The 12,872-nt window shown below is 45.2% G+C and overlaps 4 protein-coding genes across 4 annotated transcripts; all 4 read left to right on the top strand.

Moving 5' to 3' along the window:
* Positions 1-4,825: 4,825 nt before the first annotated feature.
* SCP_1900260 (hypothetical protein) lies at positions 4,826-5,296 on the top strand (the record flags this gene model as incomplete). The annotated part of the gene is made up of 1 exon (XM_027765289.1): positions 4,826-5,296. One exon carries the CDS (start codon positions 4,826-4,828, stop codon positions 5,294-5,296), a length of 471 nt encoding a protein of 156 aa, XP_027621090.1.
* A 388-nt stretch (positions 5,297-5,684) lies between these two features.
* SCP_1900250 (hypothetical protein) lies at positions 5,685-6,110 on the top strand (the record flags this gene model as incomplete). The annotated part of the gene is made up of 1 exon (XM_027765288.1): positions 5,685-6,110. The coding sequence occupies one exon, from the start codon at positions 5,685-5,687 to the stop codon at positions 6,108-6,110; it is 426 nt and encodes a 141-aa protein (XP_027621089.1).
* Positions 6,111-6,653: 543 nt separating this feature from the next.
* On the top strand, positions 6,654-6,905 carry SCP_1900240 (hypothetical protein; the record flags this gene model as incomplete). Its single annotated transcript, XM_027765287.1, has 1 exon — positions 6,654-6,905. The coding sequence occupies one exon, from the start codon at positions 6,654-6,656 to the stop codon at positions 6,903-6,905; it is 252 nt and encodes an 83-aa protein (XP_027621088.1).
* Positions 6,906-12,307: 5,402 nt separating this feature from the next.
* SCP_1900230 (hypothetical protein) lies at positions 12,308-12,859 on the top strand (the record flags this gene model as incomplete). Its single annotated transcript, XM_027765286.1, has 1 exon — positions 12,308-12,859. One exon carries the CDS (start codon positions 12,308-12,310, stop codon positions 12,857-12,859), a length of 552 nt encoding a protein of 183 aa, XP_027621087.1.
* Positions 12,860-12,872: the final 13 nt, after the last annotated feature.

Below are 12,872 nucleotides of genomic sequence, written 5' to 3'. Positions count from 1 at the left end.
CGGTATCTTCAAACATTCCATGGTCATCAACTCGTAATGGCATCGAGTTGTCAATCTTTCTGCACCCCAGGTAACTCGCCATGCAGGGTGTTCTCAGCCAAGATCTATCGTTTGTTTATAGTGGAGAGCGAGTGTCCACTTGCTCAGTCCGAGCTCCCATTCAGGGATCACAATCATCAAATGATCATCAGATCGGACTCAATTAAGAGTCTACAGTTTATATGGGTTGCCGTTCCCGGGATCAATCTGCACCGTGGGTATCTCGCCGCACTCGGTGTTGTCAGCCATGATCATCAAGTGTGCAACTTAAGTCCTTCGTCAAAGGCTGCGCACCATCCTCAGTTCATCACGGTCCATAGAATCGGTACTAATTCTACGGTGGCCAAACCTTTCCGATTCGCAGTCACATGCGGCTCGTACATGTCTTTGATTATTACACATGTCGTAGCTTTCCTCGCATGAGGGGATTCGACCCCTGAGAGTCGCCCAATGAAGGGTAAACTCTTGAGAGTTCGTCTCGAACAAGGTGCCAATCAATTGTCTTTCGAAAATCTGGTCTCACCTAGGAATGACCAGACAAGGGTCTTCTTCGTCGTTCCAATGTTGGATATCGAATCGAGAGTATGGAGTGTCAATCACGGTATCTCCATCTCTGTCGTCACAGGTGTCCTAATGTTAATGGACAAGGTCGAGGTCAAGAGAATGGAGTGTCAAATCACGGTATCTCCATCTCTGTTATCACAGGTGTCCTAATGTTACGCTGTCTGCGAACATGGACAAGTCGAGGTCGGGTAGTGTCGTCCTAAGGTAACCGTCGCCTTGGTCGGTCAAGGAACATATCATGACACGGTCACTGTCTGTAAACCGGTCGAGGTCGGGGTCGTCAAGTTCTGCACTAAACCATAGGAGGTTGTGCCAGAGAATAAGGATCTTGTCCTAATGTTACGCTGTCTGCGAACATGGACAAATTGTAATCGTCAAGGTCAGCTCTAAACTATAGGAGGTTGAGCAGTGAATAACTATCTTGTCCTAATGTCACGGGGGCCAGTCGTGCCACCATACATCCGGTTCGTCATCTAGTGACTAAGCCTTCGCAAGGGCTCAAGTCAATCGTGAGGGGTCCGACCTCCAGTCACAGCGATGACCAGAGGTCGGCCCAGTGGAGCTGTCTTATGAACGCTTGACCGCTGTCTGCGGACCAAGGTCGATCTGTCGCACAGATGTAGATGGTAAAACTGGTTGATGTGTAACCAGGACAAGATGGGGACTCCAGCTTGTCCTGTCGGTCTTATATACAAGTACAGGCGTCTGTCTACCTGTAATACTAGAACTACGATTGGTCCATCGGTATTAATACAAGGGCACAGGGTTCATATACCTGTCCCACGGTCGTGAGAATGCTGAGTCAGTCATGACTCTGCGTGAGAGACAATCTGTCCATATGGAGATAAGGTCGTGCTGCAAAGACAAGGCAGCAGCGAGGTCGTCGTGCGTCTAGCGCATGTATCAGGGTCTAGGGTCATGCCCATAAGGTTCGGTATCTGTATCGTAAGGGTAAGGCAGAGGTGAGGTGTACATGCCTTTGTCGTGTGTGTGATAGGAAGTGCGTCCTAGGTCTGGATCTCGCACATGAGGTAAACATGCCTTGAGCACAAGGCGCATATCGTCAGATGATTAGGTAGATCCGTGCCGGATAGATAAGGGCGATGACCATGATGACATCATGGTCATGTGGTCGGTGACGTCATTGTCACATGGTCAGTCTAGACTCTGTGACATCATTGTCACATGATCGGTAAAGGTAAAGGCGGAAGTCGTCCGCGCGTTCCTCAGAGAGGAGCTTTGTAACAAATTTGGTGTTAATATATTCTCGCCCATTGTCTATGCAGAGTTTTCGCAGTTTGTTCCCAAAATGTCGATCAAGGTAGGTCATATAATTCTTTACCTTGTCTGTAGTTTCATCCTTCATTTTGGTAAACACGACTGTGCTTCGTTGTGTGTAATCATCTGTGAAGGTTACAAAATATCTCCACCTGCCTATTGCAGCAGTCCACGCTGGGCCCCAGACATCGGTATGTGTAAACTCACTGGGCTGATGGCTTCTCCCGCTTGCCGCTTTAGGGAATGGCTTCTTTGATGCCTTTCCCTGAATGCATGCAGCACATTTGATATTGGCCGGGCCGGGCAGAAATTGTAAGCCCTCGACTAGATGGTCACGCTGCAAAGTTTGTAGCGTGGCTTTGCTGATGTGTTTGTATGATCAGTACCACTCTTCCCAGGTGTGCGGGTCATTCTTGGACACTATGTATGCACTCCCTTGTTGCGGCTTAATCGCTCGGGCGTGCAATAAATATAATCTACCTTTCATTTTGGTGACAGCAAGGGTTTTTCCGCGGCGATCAATTAAGATTGCGCGCCGATCTCCCATGACTGTTCGGCCACCAACTTCATCAAGTCTCGGTATTGAAAGTAAATTGCAGGAGGACCACGGTGCATATAGTACATTGCGCAATTGGAACTTAATTCTTCTATTTCATACCTTACTTTCGAGCTGTATGGTTCCTCGTCCATAGGCTTGGACAGTGCCAAGTCCACTTATCGCGTGATGCTCGAGGGGTCTGTAGGTTATGAATATATCGTGATTTTTCGCGACATGCGATGTTGTCGCTGAATCAGCATACCAGTCATAGAAGGAATCAAAATCTTCATTCCCCGAGCTAGTGCCTAAGGATACCATATCGCTATCATGATCTTCTTTATCATTCTCGCGTGCAATGTGCGCTCTGTCCTTGCCTTTGTCGCTGGCATCGCGCGTCTGCTCGAATTTTTGGCGCTTGTATGGAGGTTCTCCGGATGATGTGTCTCGATATGGGGCATTGGACGGTCCTGCTCTGAAAGGCGTTTGTCCCTCCTTGCCGCCGCCCTTGGCCCAACAATCTTTCCCGATGTGCCTGAACTTTCCGCAATTGGAACAGATGTTACAATGCTCCTCAGCTATGGCGCATCTTTTCTTTTTCTTTTCTTTGTTCCCTTTACTTTACCAGACCACGTGATCCAACACGTGACTCATCAGAGCGCAACCTCCGATTCTCTACCCAGATATCCAGAACTCCTAGTCTAGGGTTACACCGGATCCAACTCTGGATCTTCTTCTTATCACACATGCAAGACGTGCATGTATGCCTCATCTTTACCTCGCTCTGATACACGACTCGTTATCCCCATTAGTACTGATTATCTCTCACAATCTTACTCAGCTTTCTCATACATATTACTTCCTCGCTGTTACCTTGCCCAGACATTGTTTCACCTTATCTAGCCAATGAACGATCCCGTATTACTGCGTAGTACTGCAGATACCTTTTGTATAAGTAGACGACCTTGTCGAGCTGGATCCCCATCTCGACCTGGTTACCATTAAACCAGCTTTTCACTTGCCTTTGACTGAGATCGACCATCAGTAGCAGACAGCTACTACGAGTCATAAGAACGAACTCTGATCGACCTTCAGTGCGAGGACATGGCCAGAAGTGTCACTTGAATGGACTTGTGTCTTAGACTAAGACCTTGTCTCGTGACGACTTGACTAGACGCTCGTGTTTCGCTGCCGCATAACATTAGGTCGAGATCTTATTACTCTCTGTGACTTCCTAAAGTCTAACAACGAACTACCGACCGGACCGAACCTTGAAGACTAAATGATACACCCAATTCGATTGCTAAAGCACCATTTGAGATTGCTCTGTAATTGAGGTAGCTGAAGGGATAGACTGATCACTCATCTTCGGAGAGGGGTCTGTCCGAGAGACCAATAGGCCAAGGAGGCTGAGGTAATCACTCGAGCAATCAGCAAATAGGTGTATCAGTTTGAAGACAGAAGACACTCTACAGGCTTGTTAGCTGATGACGAACGAACCCACTTAGTTAAGGATGGTGTGCAGTCTACGTGTAGACGTAGGTCACACAGAAAAAATTATCCACGCTGGATTTGAACTTTATCAACCCAACTGCTCTTCCCAAGCAGTACATCGACCTCCTCCCATCTCAGGCAGAGTGGGATGCACAGAGGAACGTACACATTTTAAACGGATGACCCTTATTCATCAGACCAGATCAGCACATCGATCACCCAGGTGGTGGCTACGAAGCAACTCTACCCCATAACGTTGGAGAGCTTGTACTGCTACATATCGCAGACAGTGGTATACCAATCTCTTATCAAGGAGAAAGACCAGATGCCCCTTGGAACCTCCCTGCCCAGAATCCCATACGACAATCGACTCTTGCACCAATTGTAACCATTGACATTCCACCAGTGGCTACAATTACCATGGATGAAAGTCATTACCATGTTAGCCAAAAAAAACTTGGTTTTAGAAAACCCGAGATCTTCAACGGTTCAGACCGTTCGAAGCTCAGGGAATTTATAAACCAATGCAAGAATTACATGGCTGGAAATAGCCATGTCTACCAAGAGGACAATCAGAAGATTGCATTTGTGCTATCGCACATGCAAGAAGGGACAGCAGGATCATGGGCGCAGAGTTTCATAGAAACGGAACTCACCAATGATGACTTCCTTTCTTATGGAAGTTGGAGAGAGTTTATTACGAGTGTGAACAAAGCATTTGGCAATGAAAATGTTGAAGAAACCACTCGTACCTTGCTGCGTAACATCAAGCAAGGGACTCGTACCGCGGACGACTACATTGCCGAATTCTGATCGCTTGAATCCAAGGCGAAATTAGAAGATGCCGGAAATATCGAGTATTTCAAGTGGGGACTTAACGACCCACTCCGACAAAGAATATATGGGATGGAAAGCATGCCCAAGACACTTGACAAGTGGTACGAATACGCCTCGCGGTTTGACAACCAATGGAGATCTGCTCAAATCTTCAAGCGAGGAGCCACTACGACGACACGAGGAAAAGGCCGATCTGTCCATTGTCCCTACTACTCGACTTCTGCAAAGGATCTGAACGCGATGGATGTTGATCATATCAATATCTCGCACTTGTCCCCAGATGAGCGACAGAAGAGAATGAAAGAAGAATTATGTTTCCTATGCGGAAAGAAGGGCCATATAGCCAACGACAGACAATTTCACCCTCAGTCTGGAAGTTTCACCTGTGCTAGAACGATACAGCCCAGGTTGGACATGGACACGATCACATGGATCAAGAAGATGCGAGAAGACCTTGCACAGAAGAAGGAGATGCCGAAGGAAGAAACCAGAGAGGAACAGATCACCTATGTGCGAAACGTCTTCAATGACATGACTGATGAAGAATGAACCCAGTTGGGTTTTTGAAACGATGGCCACTAGTAACGCATGGACCGTCGTATCTTACCGTATCTCCCCTCGTTATTTGTAATACTAGCGGAAATTCAATCACTGTGAATATTTCGTTGGGAGAGAAGGATTAGGTTAAGTTAGTGCAACAGAAGCCTTGATCGATTCTGGTGCGGCTGAAACGTTCATGCATATTCGATTTGCAGAAGAAAATGATTTCCTTAAATGGGAATTACTGAAACTGATTAAAGTCATAAATGCAGACGGCACACCGAATCAGATGGGTACCATTACCCACTGTACCTGGAAAATGACGAAGATTGGAGGAAGGAAGACACTTACCCGCTTCCTCTTAACCGGCATTGGCAAAGAGAATATACTTCTCAGCATGCCGTGGCTTAAACGCCTCAATCCGATGATTAATTGGGACACCGGTGACTTTTGGTTTGGCAAAGATGCCAAATGGCCACTGAAACCCACCATTGAAGATGTACCAGATGAAGAAATTTCAATTTTCAAGAAAGATGACTTCCTGGAGTTAATCACCACTGAAACTTCTCCGACCTCATTTGGACATTCAGAATCTATCAGAGAAATCATGGTCAACGACACTGAGCGTGGCAAGTTACCCGCAGTGCGAAATGATACCGAGCCAGATGACCCACTATTAGAATCCTCTATGGATCAGTTGGATGATGACAATCTAGTTATCTCCTATATCGCAGGAGAACCAGTTATTGGAATATTCGAACCCATCAGGAAGGAATCACCTTTGACAAATAAAGAGACTGGAACCGCAGTCTTCACTATATGAAGAGGCCCCACCATCAGAAGAATGACACACAGTACTCGATCCCCATTATTCTGTAATACACAGAATACGGTCTTTTATAAACCATCCGATAAATCACAGGAATTGGCACAACAGGCACACAAGGAAGCATCAGCTGCAGACAAATCCAAAACTGTTGAGGAGTTGGTCTCCAATTACCTCCACGATTTAAAGTCAGTCTTTGAAAAGAAAGCAGCTGAACGCTTCCTAGAAACCAGGCCTTGGGACCACGCCACTGACTTGAAACCCGATTTTATTCCACGTGACTGTAAAGTCTATCCATTATCGCTTAAGGAACAAGGAGCGATGGATGACTTCTTGGAAGAAAATCTGTGAAAGAGATACATTCGACCATCGAAATCCCCCTTGGCCTCACCATTCTTCTTTGTTGAAAAGAAAGATGGAGCACTACGTCCCTGTCAGGACTACCGATACCTGAATGAAGGGACAGTGAAGAATGCCTACCCCCTTCCGCCCATTTCTGAGCTCATGGATCAACTCAAGGGTGCATCGATCTTTACGAAAATGGATTTACACTCCGGATATAACAACGTCAGAGTCAAAGATGGTGACCAATGGAAGGGCGTGTTTAAGACAAACCGCGGACTTTTCGAACCTATGGTCATGTTCTTTGGACTTTGCAACTCCCCGGTGACTTTCCAAATGATGATGAATGCACTCTTCGAGGACATGATCGATGAAGGATGGATACTCATTTACATGGATGATATCCTCATCTTTTCGAACAATTTGGAAGAACATCACGTTCGAACCTGACGCATACTCCAATGACTCAAAGACAATGACCTATTCCTTAAACCGGAAAAGTGTTTCTTTGACGTTAAGGAAGTCGAATTCCTAGGCATGATCATTCGAGAAAACTACATTGGCATGAACCCTATCAAACTTAAAGGAATTGCAGAATGGCCTGAACCAAGTACAGTAAAAGGTGTTCGCTCTTTCCTCAGGTTTGGAAACTTCTACCGGAAATTCATTGCCAACTTTTCAGATATTGCCAAACCACTGACAAACCTTACACGTACCACTGCTGGATCTCCACCTTTTGAATGGACAACAGAATGTCAGACGGCTTTTGATAATTGAAACAACAATTCAGTACTGCCCCAGTGTTGTTGCTGCCCGACAAAGCAAAACCCTTTATTGTCGAATCCGATGCTTCCAAGTTTGCTATGGGTGCAGTTTTATGACAAGCCCATATCAATGGAGACCTCCATCCTTGTGCCTACATTTTGCAGACACTCAATGCAGCTGAAATCTACGAAATCTACGACTGCGAACTTCTCAGAATCATTTGAGCCCTTACCGAATGGTGCCATTATCTAGAAGGCTCTCCTCATCCCATTGAAGTTCACAGTGATCACAAGAACCTCACGTATTTCCGTACAGCCCAGAAGTTAAACCGACGACAAGCACGATGGAGTCTCAAATTATCACAATTCGATCTTCACCTCATTCATGTCCCTGGCACTCAGATGGTCCAATCTGATGCACTATCTCATCGTAACAGACTCAATGACAGTGAAAGTGACAATGAAGATCGCATCCTTTTACCTGATGCACTGTTTGTGTGATCCATTTCCTCAATGCTATTTGACGAAATCAGAAATCATGCAGCTAAGGACCTCATTGTTCATGAAGCCCTTGAAGTGATTGTGCACAAAGGGCCATTCCCAATGAAATCCTCGCTCTCCGACTGGGAAGTTCGTGATGGTGTCATCCTTTACAAGGGAAAGATATATGTTCCACCATCCGAACCTCTTCGTCATGACCTCGTTCGACTACATCACGACTCCCCTGCCATGGGCCACCCTGGAAAGTTCAATCCTCTTGAACTCCTCTGTCATGAATTTTGGTGGCCTGGCATGTATGCATTTGTCAACAATTACGTCGAAGGCTGTGCTGCCTGCCAACAGATGAAACCGAATACTCATCCAACTCATATTCCTTTGGAACCAATCCCCGCAGACCTACACGCATTACCATTTTCCTGTTGCACCACAGATTTTATCATCGACCTTCCCATTTCCAACGACTTTGATTCGATTATGGTCGTAGTAGACCATGACCTTACGAAGGGGGTGATTCTTACGCCCTGCCTCAAAATGATCACAGCTGAAGGGACAGCTAAGATTTTTCACGAACAAGTTTACTCGCGATTCGGATTACCTGACTGAATCATCTCAGATAGAGGGCCTCAATACGCATCCAAGGTCTTCCAAGAGTTAAATCGACTACTCCAGATTAGATCATCGATGAGCACAACTTATCACCCTCAGATGGACGGAGAAACAGAATGAGTCAGGAGCTGGAAATCTATCTTTGACTCTATTGCAGAAACAACCCTGAAACATGGACTGATCGCCTGCCAGACCTTGAGTTTTGTCATAACACGAGGGAACACTCGACACGGAAGATGAGCCCATTTCGCATCATGATGGGATATGAACCATGTGGACTCCCTTCTGTATTCCCAACCACAAACATTCTATCGGTTGAATCCAGGCTTGACATGTTGCAGAAGATAAGACTAGAAGTACTAGCCATGCATGAGTTAGCCCGACAACAGATGGCGGACTGAGTCAGACAAGGATTGCCGAAGTTTACACTAGGACAGAAGGTCTGGCTAGACTCGAGGAACCTGAAGGTCAACTATGCCTCACGCAAGATAGCTCCAAATCGTGAGGGGCCATTCGAAATCATTAAAGTCATCAGACCAGCCAACTATCGCCTTAGACTCCCGAAGACCTGGCGAGTTCATTCCGTATTCCACGCTGCCCTTCTATCTCCTTATCGTGAAAACGACATACATGGTCCGAATTACGTGAACCCACCACCTGATGTCGTGGATAACGAAGAAGAGTACGAAGTTGAAGCCATCCTGAATCACAAGGCATACAGAGGTCACCTGAGGTACTTAGTCAAATGGAAGGGATATTCATCAGCAGAAAACTCGTGGGAACCTGCCCACAATTTACAGAATGCAAAGCAGACCCTCGACGCATATAAAAGGACCAGGGGAATCAAGTAGAGGATGAGGAAACTGGAATGACTACCACAACAGCCTTCCTCATTATCTTTCTAATCGTCCTCCACTGCATAACCCTCGCTTTCCTTTGGATCATCCACTGAATCCTTATCAAATGACTTGTCGAACACACGCTCTTCACATGGGACAAACCACACGCTAATGGCTGGGGTGATCAGAACGATGCCTGGAACTGACCAGGCAGTTCCTATCTCCATGGGAATACTCTTTATCGCCCAATGGATTTTCATCTATTTGATTGTCACCCACATCCACGACATTCTATTTCACATCACAGATAACCACGATCCCCTTAATGACCGAAAGGTATAAAAGGAGGAAAAAACGACGTATCATCAATGCCCACTTCTGCCATAGACGATCTTGTTCAGAACATACTCGCTGAAGTCATTTCCACAATTATGAGCATCCCCGCATCACCTACGCTTGTCAATGGAGTACCTTCCTGAACACAGACACCCTTCATCCGCACTTCATCGCCTTCACCATCAATCGAACTCAGTCACGCATCGGACGAACAAGAATTTGCCACACATCTAGTCTCTGCCATCCACATCCCCGTTGACTTCACAGACATTCTAGTTGCCCTGAGGAATCGCCCGCAAGATTGACAAGCAGTAGTTTCTATGCAGCGAGCATTAGAAATGGTCGAGTGGATGCAGACAGCCAGACAAGAGCTCATCGCAGCAGAGGAAAGAACGAGTAGAGCCTGAACCAGAGTCGACCAAGTCTGGTCTCTGATGCGCAGTACAGTCACTCGCACAGCGCAGGAGATATGGAGGGAGCATGGGGATGAAGACATCAGACACATCCTCGGATACACCACTAATGGGAGACCCACATCCACTCCTCGCTCATCACCTGAACCAATTCCTGTTTGACCTCGCCCTCCTCGTTCACATGTACCTACTGGTCAACCTCCACTATCGCAACCCTCCTTCTTACACGCATCAACTTCTTCGCATCACAGTCATCTCTATCGTGATGGACATACGCATGAACAAGGACCACGAACTGGCCGGTGGACATGCTACAGATGTGGAGGTGATCATTATGTTCGGGACTGCCCCCGACGATGATGAAGACTACAGTATTTCTTGTAGGACAAGAAACGATAGACGAGAGCTGATGTTACAATGCTCCTCAGCTATGGCACGTCTTTTCTTTTTCCTTTCTTTGTTCCCTTTACTTTACCAGACCACGTGATCCAACACGTGACTCATCAGAGCGCAACCTCTGATTCTCTACCCAGATATCCAGAACTCCTAGTCTAGGGTTACACCGGATCCAACTCTGGATCTTCTTCTTATCACACATGCAAGACGTGCATGTATGCCTCATCTTTACCTCGCTCTGATACACGACTCGTTATCCCCATTAGTACTGATTATCTCTCACAATCTTACTCAGCTTTCTCATACATATTACTTCCTCGCTGTTACCTTGCCCAGACATTGTTTCACCTTATCTAGCCAATGAACGATCCCGTATTACTGCGTAGTACTGCGGATACCTTTTGTATAAGTAGATGACCTTGTCGAGCTGGATCCCCATCTCGACCTGGTTACCATTAAACCAGCTTTTCACTTGCCTTTGACTGAGATCGACCGTCAGTAGCAGCATCTTTGTCAGTTATGAAAGATAATTTTTTCTATCAATAAGTAGCAAATTTTTATAAGAATTGCTACTTTTAAGTAGACTTATTTGTAGGTGCATAGATTAACTCAGGATAATCGTAATATAATCTTTCAGATAATCTTTCAGATAATCTTCTAGATAATGTGAGAATAATCTGAAGATTAGCAATAAAATACAATTTTAACTTTGACACCAGCCAGGATTGAACCCTGGAACTTAGGTTGATTTTATAGAATATAATTCCAAGTGACACTTTAGACCACTTGACCATTAGGCCATACATCACAACTATCTTATATTAAATTAGACGTCTTTTTCTTGAAAAAGACTTAGTCAAATTCTGTCTATTAGAAAAGAGTAAGTAAAAGACACTTGACTTTTATCATAGATAGACAAGCCTTATAGACAAACAGTACTCTGCATCTTATTATAGTCTTGTTCTACAGCTTACAGTTTTTGTAAACTATCATGCAGTACTATAGAGTATCTTAATATAGTCATCTATAATATATAACAAGTTATTGAGAGGCAGTATTTTATTTGTTCATTTTAGGCTTATACTCTAGAGTCTATTATATTATAGACTGAGCACTTATATATACAAGATCTTTATAGCTATCTTCTAATTGTATAGCAAAGTTCTGTTTTGCTGAAGTAACTGTAGAAACATATATTCTATTAATTACATATTGTACTACATTATATGAAGGCTGCAAGCATTAGAAAAGACTATAAGACTCAGAGTAATGTTTGCTTATAAGTCTTGTCTATCTATGATAAAAGTCAAGTGTCTTTTACTTACTCTTTTCTAATAGACAGAATTTGGCTAAGTCTTTTTCAATAAAAAGATGTCTAATTTAATATAAGATAGTTGTGATGTATGGCCTAATGGTCAAGTGGTCTAAAGTGTCACTTGGAATTATATTCTATAAAATCAACCTAAGGTCCGGGGTTCAATCCTGGCTGGTGTCAAAGTTAAAATTGTATTTTATTGCCAATCTTCAGATTATTCTCAGATTATCCAGAAGATTATCCTCAGATTATCTGGAAGATTATATTAAGATTATCCTAAATTAATCTATGCACCTACAGATAAGTCTACTTAAAAGTAGTAATTCTCATGAAAATTTGCTACTTATTGATAGAAAAGATTATCTTTCATAACTGACATCACTGGTAGCAGACAGCTACTACGAGTCATAAGAACGAACTCTGATCGACCTTCAGTGCGAGGACATCGCCAGAAGTGTCACTTTGTAACGGGTCAGTTCTAACAACCGTTACTCGTTATGGACTGCTTACTACTTACATAAGCAAGTTGCTTTATATCCCCTACACTCACCATCTAGCTGTACACACTCAGTCTTAGCTTAGTTTTGACTATACATTGAGTCCACTGCAGCCCTGGTGAGCCTGAGGATTTAGGCTCCTTACACTTTTTTTGCAGTCTCAGAACTACTGCTGAAGTTCTGCTATGACTGGATACTACTGGCTGGATGGGCAGGAGCACTCACTGTGCCCTGCACATCATACCTACCTGGCAACACCTCTCAGGACCTCTGAAGTCACAGTCATCATCAGTGACATAGGCTGTGTTGCCAACACACTGCGAGGATGGGTTGAGGTGAACAACCTCACTCATTGGCTCACAATCGCCGACTGGCTGGTTGAGCGACACCTCCACCTCACCACCCTTCACGAGTGCTATGCTTGCGAAGACGGCCTTACCACCATCAAGCACACTCACCACTGCCTCGATGCCCTTGCAGAACGCTGGGGAGCCGACGTCGCCCATGCAATGTTCGACATGGCACGGACGTGTCACCATGTGACACGTGACCACATCAAATGCGACACCTCTACTCCTACCATGCTCGGGTGGGGCAGCAACTGTGCACCATCGTACACAGGTGCTGCTGCCTCGGGGGTGTCCTGGGCGCGATGCCGTGGCACTGCATCGTGGTCTGCTGATGCCATCGAGGTTGGCTGCTCGATGGCGCAGGAGAGTGGTGGCAGTCCGTCGTAGACGTCAGATGCGG

The sequence above is a fragment of the Sparassis crispa genome (genome assembly GCF_003851025.1).
Source record: "Sparassis crispa DNA, contig_000018F, whole genome shotgun sequence".
NCBI lineage: Eukaryota > Fungi > Basidiomycota > Agaricomycetes > Polyporales > Sparassidaceae > Sparassis > Sparassis crispa.
Note: the sequence above shows the minus strand (reverse complement) of the source record. Positions and strands in the feature narration are given on the sequence as shown.